Source organism: Haliotis rufescens, unplaced genomic scaffold (genome assembly GCF_023055435.1).
Source record: "Haliotis rufescens isolate VD_foot unplaced genomic scaffold, xgHalRufe1.0.p SCAF_18, whole genome shotgun sequence".
NCBI classification, from domain to species: domain Eukaryota; kingdom Metazoa; phylum Mollusca; class Gastropoda; order Lepetellida; family Haliotidae; genus Haliotis; species Haliotis rufescens.
In genome coordinates, this window is record NW_025963868.1 from 24,109,429 (window position 1) to 24,122,500 (window position 13,072).

General features: G+C 43.2%; 1 protein-coding gene across 3 annotated transcripts in view; it reads right to left on the reverse strand.

Annotated features, from left to right (window-relative positions):
• LOC124132915 (ATP-binding cassette sub-family G member 1-like) overlaps positions 1-13,072 on the reverse strand; it is a 47,862-nt gene that overhangs the window by 7,636 nt on the left and 27,154 nt on the right. For 2 of the 3 annotated variants that reach the window (XM_046497078.2, XM_046497075.2), the window contains exons 3-9: positions 10,343-10,460; positions 9,781-9,970; positions 9,249-9,518; positions 7,502-7,616; positions 6,556-6,884; positions 6,050-6,067; positions 568-669 (exon numbers count right to left, since the gene is read on the reverse strand). In XM_046497078.2, coding sequence (XP_046353034.1) covers positions 568-669; positions 6,050-6,067; positions 6,556-6,884; positions 7,502-7,616; positions 9,249-9,518; positions 9,781-9,970; positions 10,343-10,460 — 1,142 coding nt within the window. The remainder of the gene's footprint in view (positions 1-567; positions 670-6,049; positions 6,068-6,555; positions 6,885-7,501; positions 7,617-9,248; positions 9,519-9,780; positions 9,971-10,342; positions 10,461-13,072) is intronic. The other variant, XM_046497077.2, reaches the window with a different exon arrangement.

Below are 13,072 nucleotides of genomic sequence, written 5' to 3' on the forward strand. Positions count from 1 at the left end.
GCATCATGACGTAGGTCAGAGGTCACTTACTGCATCATGACGTAGGTCAGAGGTCACTTACTGCATCATGACGTAGGTCAGAGGTCACTTACTGCATCATGACGTAGGTCAGAGGTCACTTACTGTATCATGACGTAGGTCAGAGGTCACTTACTGCATCATGACGTAGGTCAGAGGTCACTTACTGCATCATGACGTAGGTCAGAGGTCACTTACTGCATCATGACATAGGTCAGAGGTCACTTACCGCATCATGATGTATGTCAGGTCAGAGGTCACTTACTGCATCATGACGTAGGTCAGAGGTCACTTACTGCATCATGACGTAGGTCAGAGGTCACTTACTGTATCATGACATAGGTCAGAGGTCACTTACTGCATCATGACGTAGGTCAGAGGTCACTTACTGCATCATGACGTAGGTCAGAGGTCACTTACTGCATCATGACATAGGTCAGAGGTCACTCACCGCATCATGATGTATGTCAGGTCAGAGGTCACTTACTGCATCATGACGTAGGTCAGAGGTCACTTACTGCATCATGACATAGGTCAGAGGTGACTTACCGCATCCCTCATGATGGAGGTGAATGTCCTAATGAAGAGAATCCGGAACTGGGTGAAGCAGCTGGTGGCAAACGTGTGACACTCCTGGTCGTACATCAGGTCCTGCAACAGACGACACACTTGATGGCCCCACACAGTTGGATAGTGCTAACTACAAACCCATGGACTGCTTCTAGGAAACTGTTGCTATAGTAACTAATAGTCCAACTGCACATAACGTAGGTGAACCAACCAAAGAGCCACCAGTCGTAGACATTCGCCTACCATTGATCACAGGGCATGGTACGGATATATAGAGAATCTCACCCGACATCAAAAATAACAACACGAGTTGATAAAAATATTTTTTATATCAAAAGACAGGAGGGTAAGATTTTACTTATTATCCAACATCATTCTTCAAACTTTTTCAGTTTGTAGACAGTAATAAGCAGTGTCTTAAGTGTAAAAAGTACTGCTAACAGCTTCAGTAGCAGAGCCACTAGTGATGTCATTTGATTATGATATCATGGTAACCTATGACGTCACAATGGTCTGCAAAGCATTGTGATGTGATATCTACAATGTAGATATCGCTTGATCTCACCTGTGGAACCAATATCTCCTGTGGGAGCCAGTTTTGGATGATAAAATTAGTGCAAAGCTGAGATTTTATACAGTAAATCTTGTGAGTAAGCGAGTGAGTATGTATGATTTTACGCTGCTTTTAGCAATATTCCAGAAATATCACGGTGGGGGACACCAGAAATGGGCTTCACACATTGTACCCAAGTAGGGATTCGACCTGGGTCTTTGGCTTGATGAGCCAACGCTATAACCACTAGGCTACCCCACCGCCCAGCAAATCTTATAATGCTCAGGAAGAAGTGAGTGAGTTAAGTTTAACACCTCCTTGAACAGTATGCCAGTTATCATGGTGTGTCAGCTTAATTTGGGAGAAAATCCACAAGTGATGCAGGTCTCAGACTTTCACCACTGTGGTGAAACCCACGAGCACGGGTTTAGTGCCAACAAACCTAGAAACAAAATTGGGGCGAACCAGGATTCGAACACAATCATAGGTTTCTAGCATGCCCTAGGAGCACTTTAGACAACTGGGCCAGACAATCCAGTGATTGATATCATGAGCATCGATCCACACAATTGGGATACGATGACATGCATCAACCAAGTCAGCAAGCCTGGTCACCCGATCCCGTTAGTCGCCTCTTACAACAAGCATGGGTTGCTGAAGACCTATTCTTCCCCGGATCTTCACGGGTCAAGTTCTTGTTTTGACACCATTTTGACCAGTATTTCAGTTACATCATTGAGGATGCCAGCCACTGTGGTGAAACGGTAAAACAGTGAAACACATGGTGCTGATGAACCAGGAAGCAATCAGGGCTATTCTGGGATTAAAACCCAAGACCTAGCTTTCTCGGGGGCAGTGGGGAAACCAAGTGGTTAAAACGTTTGCTCGTAATGCCGAAGACCCAGGTGCGATTCCCCACTTGAGCTCTGGTCTACCCCCGCCATAACATTGCAGCGTAAAAGCAAACTTGCTCACTCCTAGCTTCCTGACACAACTCCGCACAGCTGTTTCAGTGAGTGTTTTACGCCACTTTTAACAGTATTCCAGTTATATCGCGGCGTGTCAGCTTAATGTGGTAGGAAAGCCCGAAGTGATGCAGGTCTCAGACGTTTCCCACTTGGTGAAACCCACGAGCAAGGGTATGGTGCTGACAAACCTAGAAACATAATCAGGGCGAACCGGGATTGGAACCCACAATAAAAGTGACTGACATCATGAGCAACAATTTCTCGTACGAGGACCCACCCACAATCACACCCAAACCTGTTTCTCCTAAATACTTCATCCCTTCTTCTTGTTACTTCAACACGTGCAAAGATCCGTCATTTTGAAATTTCCCCATAAAAAAAATAGCTTGAGCTATTTGGGTCTTCCCATGTAATATTTCAAGAACATTAATAATTTTTTTAAATTTTCTATTCAGTGTAATAATTGTTCCAAAGTAGTGAGTGAGTTGGGTTTAACGCCGCTTTTAACAGTATTCCAGTTATATCGCGGTGTGTCAGCTTAATGTTGGAGAAAAGCCCGAAGAGATGCAGGTCTCAGACATTTACCACTTCAGTGAAACCCACGAACACGGGTATGGTGATGACAAACCTAGAAACATAATTGGGGCGAACCGGGATTCGAACTCACAATCATAGGTTTCTGGCGTGACCAAGGGACGCAACTCTGCACAGCGAATCTCGGGGACTTAGACGACTGGGCCACCCGTGCCACGTGTTCCAAAGTAACTAAGTTAATACTGTACTCAGCAATATTCCAGCTATATGACAGCAGCCTGTATTTATTCAAGTCTGGACCAGACAATCCACTGATTGAGAATATGAGCAATGATCCACGCCATCAGGGTACGATGACATATGCAATCAATCCAGGGAACGAGCCTGACCACCCGATCAATTAAGTCACCTCTTTGGCATAGGTTGTTGGGACCAATTCTAACCTGCATTCCCCATAGCGAAAGATGTAGGTGACTACCCAAAAGAGATTTATGTTAGTGTTGAATAACCCAGTACAAAGTAAATTTCCCACAGACAAAAATGTATAGATCTTTTGTGCACCATGAGAGAAGCGTCAGAGGGAAGCCTGACTCATCCTCCATTATCCAGGGTAATACATCTCCATTCCTTTATGAATAATACCCTGCACCTATTTGACACCATACCTTTGTTCTGTTAGTTTGTTTGTTTGTGTGTTAGTTGTTTAACACCGCACTCAGCAATATTCCAGCTATATGACAGAGGTCTGTAAAAAATCGAGTCTGGATCAGACAATCCAGTGATCGACATCATGAGCATCAATCCACGCTATTGGGATACGAAGACATGCATCAACCCAGTCAACTAACCTGACCACCCGATCACATTAGTCACCTCCACCTTTTACGGCAAGCACGGGTTGCTGAAGACCTATACTCCCCCTGATCTTCAAGGGTCACTGTTCTGAATTCGGTTTGAATGACAACTCTAAAAATAAAACTAGAAGTCGATTCATGTTACCCTGTCCATGCATCATATTCATGATTAAAACAAACAGCGATATCACCTATAGCAGACTCAACTTTTCAAATCTCTAATGCCTTCCCTCTCTTGTCCTAGAGTTAAAAAAAATAAATTTTCCAGCTGAAAGGTTTTTCATAACAGTCTCCATCTTTGCCTTAAGATATCGTTGGCCCACTGGGACCATGGGGTGAGGTCAAACGAGGTTTAACTTTGCATTCCAAATTATTACACCTATATAGCAACGTGCAGGTGTGTGGCTGCTTGTACTAGCTCAGACTCATGCCGGGTATATAGTGGTAGCCCCGAGATACCATGTAGCAGTTCGACATGAATACCAAGGATAACACAGCTTACTGACTCCGAGCTGAGAAAAAGAACAATCTGGGGATTGAACCACTGACCTTCCTCTCGCCGGGCAGACACTCTATCCACTAGACCACAGAATTGGTCCTACGCCGATATTGCACTCAATTTGACAAACAACTGTCAAACTCACAGACAGAAGACAGGGTCGATGTAACCGGTGGCCTGTTGGCCCATGGCCAGTTAAATCAACAAGCAGCCCGTCTGGCTTGTCAAAATTTCACCCCTTCTCTGTGTATGTTTAATTTTCCAAATTGGACACTGCTTGTGAAACCTGTAATTTCTAATCGGGGTGGGGGGTGGGGTTAACACTCAGTAGAATGACATACCCAGTGGCCATTTTGTTTTGTTCTGTACATCTTAAATGTTCATAAATCGACACGAAATGAGGCAAATGGAAGCCAAGATTTAATCTCATAGTTTTTAGGGTTCTAACATTTTGAAAACCCCTGATGAACTCAGTCGTGGCCTCCAACATTTAGGTAAGGGCCAGTTAGTTTTGAGAAGGGCCAGTAACTTTTGAAAGGAGAAAACCCAACTGGCTGCATCTGAATTTGTTGTCAAATCTACCCCTGGAACATATATTTTGATTAGCTGTTGATTTCAAACTAATGAGCGAGAGCAATTCTGTGTGTTAGCGTGATGAAGTGAAATAAAGTGGATGACGCTGATGCAAATAGGTCCAGGGTATTCATAACAGAATGGAGACCTACCACCCTGGATAATCTAGGAAGAAGCATGCCTGAACTTGGTGACAGAATATCCTCAAAACAAATACTATACACCATGCAACTATATAACTACAACTGGTAACTGGAGGGAACATCAAAACCAGACAAAACCAAATAAAAAATAAAAATATCATTTCATGCAGAAATATGCAAAATAATAAACAACAGAAAAGAAACTAAGACAACAAAAATACTATAAGTGGTACATTTACCATAAATCAAGGTCTAACGTGCCATGCCCCAATGACCAAAGCCGTCCTTTATAAGTTTCCATATTTTACTCAATATTTTCTTGATAATAAAGGAGAAAAAAATCTCAAAAATCTAAATGTAAGGTAAATAACCATTTACTTACTTATTTGTATTTACTTTGCACCAATACTTTAAATGTCCTTTTTAAGCAGGACCACTATTTGCTAGCATTTCATTCATAGGGATATTTTCCAAATCAAAATCTAGATTCTGTTTACAATTGTTACCAAATTGTGAACCGTTTCTTTTCCTATAGTTAATTACTTATTTTTAATTTTAATATTACCCCAAAATTTCCATCCCTTATCCCGAAGACCTTAACAGGTTACAGATGATTTGTTTAATAGTTATATTTCAGGATCTGCATATTGAGTGAAAGTGACTGGTTAACAATCTCATTGAAAGCCAATCTTTTACTCTGATATGATACTGCTCTGTATGAAGATCTGAAAATTCCTCCGTAAGATGTCACATCAGTCGAACCTGAGAGCGCTTTGACCGACGAATCTAAACAAAGGCATCATGGGTTTTTTAACCAATCAGATGCAATTTGTCTAAACAGTTTGGCTTTATTTCCGTGGTATTTTTAGATGGCGTAGATGTCAGAAACAACAGATTTTTTCAACTGTCTCCAAAATTGAAAAGGTCCAGCCTTCATTATTTACATTTCGAACTGGTCGTTTCAGTTCGTTTTCGCAATACAGAGATCAGACATGCTGTTCTGAATGCTTCATTAACTCGTAGCATGAATTAAGTGAGTGAGCATGGTTTTACGCCGCTTGTTGACCAAGGTCTTCAGTGTGACGAGCTTTCACGTACACCTGACACAACCTCCAACTGAGGGGTTGTCAGATCTTCGCACAGAGAGGCATCGTTTCCCAGTAAAAGGTTTGAAGTTAATGACACTGGATGGTTAATAAAGGCAGAGAAAGCAAAAAATTTATATCAGTTTTTATTTTACTGCATCTTTCAGCATATATACCTCAACTATAGGTTGAACATGGGTCATACCATACTACACTACAGAAAACCATGGTTACCATGGCAACGTTACAAACCTCAGATGATTCTGACTGCTGAAAACACAATAAACAAAGGAAAAACACTTTATAGTAAGTACACCTACAACAATTGAAACTCGACAAAAATACTAGAATTGACTAGCTAATCATGCTGGGAAACAACTATGTAGGATGTTTTTCATCAGTTAGTGCAAAACTTAGATACAAGACAGGGATCACAAAGTTATCTCCCTTTGAGAAGAACAGCATTAAAAATATGTTATCCAATCATACTTTTTTTAAAACTTTGTATGCAATGGTTTACTTGATTATATTACACGGCTGCATATTTTTCAGTCATACAAATTATGGTTTATTTTTCTTAACCAAATGACGAGGAAGATGAACTATTCAAAACAAGAAGCCAAGCTTGAAAATCGAGCACAAATATTTGCAGTCAGGTCTGAAGTGTGAAATTCAAAAGAGAATTTGAAAAGTAGAGATTTAAGCTAACGGCATGTGCTCATGGACCTTTGAAACTTGGTTAATCCAAACAAACAAACCTCAGTTTTGGGGACTCCTGCTATGCAGATACCGTTGACGCCCCTGGTAACGATGGGGGCGTGTCCGTTCGAGTATCCATTACAACATCCGTTCTCCATCAGCTTCTTTCTCTCTGCTCCCTCATAATAGTGATTAGGGCATTCTTCATGAACGCTGGGTGTTGGGGTGCATTCCATGGGCGTGGTGGCTGGACTGGGCGTGGGTGTTCGGGAGGCGGAGAGCTTGCGTTGGAACTCAATCTGGAAGGGGTCACACTTTCCTGTCTTGAGTGCCATCGTCAAACGCCGGACTTTGTCCTCTCCATACTCCCCGACTGACACCTCCATCACTGCAACAGGGATAAAGTGAAATTGGACTTCACGTCGCGTTCTAGGTTATCACAATTATGGAGAGATGTGCATGCACATGTGTGTGGTTGCTTGTACTAGCCGAGAATATGCCAGATTTATAGTGCTAGCCCACTGATACCATGCCACAGTTTAAACATGATCCCATTAATGTCGAGCGCCAGTCAACGTAACAAGATATACCATCTTTTGGTATCACATGGGCCTTGAAGCATCAAGGGGTTGCAACACAAGAATTAGTGAGTGAGTGAGTGAGTTCGGTTTAACACCTCTTTTTCCCATGTCAGCTTAATGTTGGACAAAAGCCCAAAGTGATGCAGGTCTCAGACGTTTACCACTTCGGTGAAACCCACCAGCATGGGTATGGTGCTGACAAACCTAGAAACATAATCGGGGCGAACCGGGATTCAAAGCCACAATCATAGGTTTCTGGCGTGCCAGAGGGACGCAACTCTGCAACCTGTGCCACCCACAAGAATTTTGAGTAATATTATTCATAATAATAGTGATAATAACCCAGTTCCTATAACAAAGGCAGAGCGGCTCTACATTGAAAACATGGCTCACTTATTACGGTTCTTCATGGGAGATAACTTACCGTAGTCGGCTGGGTTGTGGTAGTTGGGGCAGCGGAGTCCCTGAGACTCGAAGTACGGCAGTAGTGCCGGTATGCTCCCTCTGTACACGCACTGGCCCTCCGCCAACATGTACAACTGAAACCCAGGACATCAGGGCAATGTAGGACAACATCAGGGGGCAATGTAGGACAACATCAGGGGGCAATGTAGGACAACATCACGGGGCAATGTAGGACAACATCACGGGGCAATGTAGGACAACATCACGGGGAAATGTAGGACAACATCAAGGTGCAATGTAGGACAACATCAAGGTGCAATGTAGGACAACATCAGGGGGCAATGTAGGACAACGTCACAGGGCAATGTAGGACAACATCACAGGGCAATGTAGGACAACATCACGGGGCAATGTAGGACAACATCAAGGTGCAATGTAGGACAACATCAAGGTGCAATGTAGGACAACATCAGGGGGCAATGTAGGACAACGTCACAGGGCAATGTAGGACAACATCAGGGGGCAATGTAGGACAACATCAAGGTGCAATGTAGGACAACATCAGGGGGCAATGTAGGACAACGTCACGTGGCAACGTAGGACAACATCACAGGGCAATGTAGGACAACATCAGGGGGCAATGTAGGACAACATCAAGGTGCAATGTAGGACAACATCAGGGGGCAATGTAGGACAACATCATGGGTCAATATAGGACAACATCACAGGGCAATGTAGGACAACATCACGGGGCAATGTAGGACAACATCACAGGGCAATGTAGGACAACATCACAGGGCAATGTAGGACAACATCATGGGCCAATATAGGACAACATCACGGGGCAATGTAGGACAACGTCACAGGGCAATGTAGGACAACATCACAGGGCAATGTAGGACAACATCATGGGCCAATATAGGACAACATCACGGGGCAATGTAGGACAACGTCACGGGGCAATGTAGGACAACATCACGGGGCAATGTAGGACGTCACGTGGCAACGTAGGACAACATCACAGGGCAATGTAGGACAACATCACGGGGCAATGTAGGACAACATCACAGGGCAATGTAGGACAACATCACGGGGCAGTGTAGGACAACATCATGGGCCAATATAGGACAACATCACTGGGCAATGTAGGACAACGTCACGGGGCAACGTAGGACAACATCACGGGGCAATGTAGGACGTCACGTGGCAACGTAGGACAACATCACAGGGCAATGTAGGACAACAGCACGGGGCAATGTAGGACAACATCACAGGGCAACGTAGGACAACATCACGGGGCAATGTAGGACAACATCACGGGGCAATGTAGGACAACATCATGGGGCAGTGTAGGACAACATCACAGGGCAATGTAGGACAACATCACGGGTCAAAGTAGGATAACATCATGGGATGATGTAGGATAACATCATGGGTCAATATAGGATAACATCATGGGTCAATATAGGATAACATCATGGGATGATGTAGGATAACATCATGGGTCAATATGGGATAACATCATGGGTCAATATAGAATAACATCATCAGGGATAAAAAACTTTACTGATCAAGTTTGTTATCGAATGTTTACCTGAATTTGCTGAGGGGATCCGCCGCAATTTTGTTTTGCACATAAAACTCGAAAAATCTTTTTGGACAAAATACTGAATCCCCTAGAGGGGGTGTGTGCATTATACTTGGGAGGGCACTATACTCAAGAAAATATGGCAACGAGACAATTACATCCTGCTAACTGAACTTACATGATCGAACATCTCAAAGAGTTTGGCACTGGGCTGGTGTATGGTGCAGATGATGGTGCGACCGCCTGCGGCCAGCGTCTTGAGCAGACACACACACTGGTAGCAGGAGGCGCTGTCCAGGCCGCTGGTCGGCTCATCAAAGAACATGACAGGTGGATTGTTGACTAGCTCCAGGGCGATGGACAGCCGCTTCCGCTGGCCGCCGGACAGGTTGCAGGTCCTGGTCTTCTTGGCCTCTGAAAGGCTCAGTGTGTCAAGGATCTCATCAACCTGGGGACAGAAGGATCTCCTGTCAATACATGGACCAGCTGTCAATACATCGATCTCCTATAAACATAATCAACAAAACAACCCAAGGATCTCCTGTCAATACATGGACCTCCTGTCAATACATCGATCTCCTATAAACATAATCAACAAAACAACCCAAGGATCTCCTGTCAATACAAGTATCTAATCTACAAGACAACACAAGGATCTCCTGTCAACACAAGGGTCTTGTTCCCAGAGTTGACTTTCTGAAGATACCTACCATTTCCTGTTTTTCGGCATTGGAGAGGCTCTCGTTAAGTTTGAGATTGGCAGAGCACATCATGGACTCCTGGACCGTGAGGTGGGGGAGGAGGTGGTCGTCCTGCATGATGTAGCACGACATCTTCCTGAACATCCGCAGGTCGCGGTCCTTTCCTCGCACCAGGATCTGACCCGAGATGTTCTTTGTCCTGACAGAAACGAAATACCACTGGATAAAACCGAGGTCAATAACTGTCCATTTTACATGCATGATTGAGGTTCTAGACCACTTTCAGGGTCCAACCACTAAATATTCTGAGGTATTGTTTGAGACAGATTACCTAATGACATACATTTTCTTCTCTGAAAGAGAAAGAGACAGAAGCACTGCTTGGGGACCCACAACAGGTGTTAGAACATCAGCATGTCTAGTCAAATCTGAGAGCAAATTATGAGTGAGTGAGTTAATATTTAATGTCACATCGGCAATATTTCAGCCAAATTGTGAGGAGAACTTTCAGGAACTTTTGTATTTTTAAAAAACATCTATAACACGATGTTGCTATAGCAACTGAACTGACCTGTATCCTGCCAGAATGTTCATGAGGGAGGATTTCCCTGCTCCAGAGGGTCCCATTATAGCTGTGAGTTCCCCCGACTTGAACCGACCAGAGATGGACTTCAGGATGGTCTTGGGCTCTAAAACATCATCCAACAATCAGATCTTTATGATCCTTTACCCCAACAATCAGATCTATATGATCCCTGACTCCAACAATCAGATCTATATGATCCTTGACTTGAACAATAAGATCTTTATGATCGTTGACCCCAACAATAAGATCTATGTGATCCCTGACTCCAACAATCAGATCTATATGATCCCTAACTTGAACAATCAGATCTAAATGATCCATATGATCCCTGACTTGAACAATGAGATCTATATGATACTTGACTCCAACAACCAGATCTGTATGATCCTTGACTCCAACAATCAGATCTATATGATCCCTGACCACAACAATCAGATCTATATGATCCATATGATCCTTCTACTTCAACGATCAGATCCATATGATCCTTGACTCCATTGATGTAATTAAGGGTCTATGCAATGTCATTGTAAATGGCACCAAGAATGTCACTATATTTGGTTATTTCTATTTGCGTGCGTGCATGCGCTAGGCCGGAATAATGCCAGATTTTTCTCTCGCTCACCCACTAAGATACCATGCTCCAGTTAAACATGAATACCCCACTCAGACACAGCTTTCTGACTCCGAGCTGACTGGTCCTTGTTTTAGCATCTGGAGTGTCAGGCAGGGTAACAACAAGTGCTATCTTTTAGTGTCTTTCGGTATGACATAGGCCAGGAATTGAACCCTGGATTTTCCACTCTCTGGGTATATGCTCTATCCACTAGGCCAAAGAGGTGGTCTGAACTGATATATCTATTCAGGCCAAAATACAATTAAAATACAAAATACAATCTATGAAAGTATTTTTATTTTTTTTCAAACATGTAATCCCATCCGGACTTCACAAATACTTCCTATGTGAATCAGTAGCAGTACAGTGGTAACCATGGTGACCCTGAACATGATGAAACCTGAAGTTTATTTCAAAATTCCCCAAAGTAAGTGTGGTCTTATTAAGCCACTTCCAGCAATACTCAAACAATATCAGGGTAGCAGGGGACACTGTACCAATGTGGGGAATAGAACCTGGATCTACGGAATGACAAGCAAACGCTTAAACCACTAGGCTATTGCCACAAGACCCCAAAAAGATATTACTGAAAATTAAGCAAAATCCCTCTATAACCATGGCAACTAAGATGGAAAAAGATCAATAAAACATGTGCCCAACCTAATTTTACCGTTCCTTTGAGAATTTGATTATCTAACCTATGTTACAGTTCTGAAAATAACCCGATTAGCATGTGCACCAAGACAGAACATGTTATTGAATGTATCAACTAGACAGCAGGTTCTTCAAGGACATCTAACTACCATCATCGAAATGCCAACCAATTACCACTGTTGCCATGGTAACCTAGTAAATACAGCCTGTCAGTAAGTATCGGCTGAGGAGAGCCTCTGGTTTAGTCCAATATAACCTTTCATTAGATAATTGCTGTGGAAGGCTACAAAAGGATGGCCCACAGTGCCTCCATGAACAAACTGGTCTCATATTCCTCGACTGATCAGAGATGGCAGAAAGTGGTCCATTATATTTCTCAAGGGATGTAGGGGAAGCTTTGTTGTTAGGGCTGTTTATTGGCAAAAAAACTGTTGCAATACATTGCATTACTGGTATCTGTGTCATGATACATATTTTGATATTTTGGGACATGAGTGTTTGACAGTGTTTGACATTGATTGACAGTGTTTGACAGGGTTTGACATTGATTGACACAGGTTTAAGATGCAGATCCTATTTTTGACATATTAGTTTCTCATGTTACTCGTCGCCATTTTGTAGTCATGGATACAGGGAAGATAACAAGATGAAAGAAAATCACTTCCATGTTTCTTCCATTTTGTCGATCAATTTTGAAACATTATTTGTGAAAGAATTTCTTTGTAGATTTTAAGTTAAACAACACAGATAAGAACGAAACTTGTTTAAATATACTGGAGTGAGTGCGTTAGGTTTAACGCCACTTTTAACAGTATTCCAGTTATATTATGGCGTGTCAGCTTAATGTAGGAGGAAAGCCCAAAGTGATGCAGGTCTCAGACGATTACCACTTCACTGAAACCCATGAGCACGGGTATGGTGCTGACAAACCTAGAAACATAACCCGGGATTTGAACCCACAATCATAGGTTTCTGGCTTGCCCAAAGGACGGAACTCTGCAGAGAGAATCATGGCACCTCAGACGACTGGGCACCTGTGCCCCCTAAATATACTGGAAGACAGAAAACATATTGCACTGTTTGAGAAGCATAGTGCAGTATAAGAGTAATACCATGCTATCCTGCTAGTGGTCAAATTACAGTGAGTGAGTGAGTGAGTAGGGTTAATGCCGCTTTTAACAGTATTCCAGTTATATCACGGCGTGTCAGCTAAATGTGGGAGGAAAGCCCGAAGTGACGCAGGTCTCAGACGTTTACCACTTCGGTGAAACCCACGAGCACGGGTATGGTGCTAACAAACCTAGAAACATAATCGGGGCGAGCCGGGACTCGAAGTCACAATCATAGGTTTCTGGCGTGCCCAAGGGACGCAACTCTGCACAGCGAGTCGCGGCGCCTTAGACGACTGGGCCACCTGTGCCCCCTGGTCAAATTACAGAGTTCAG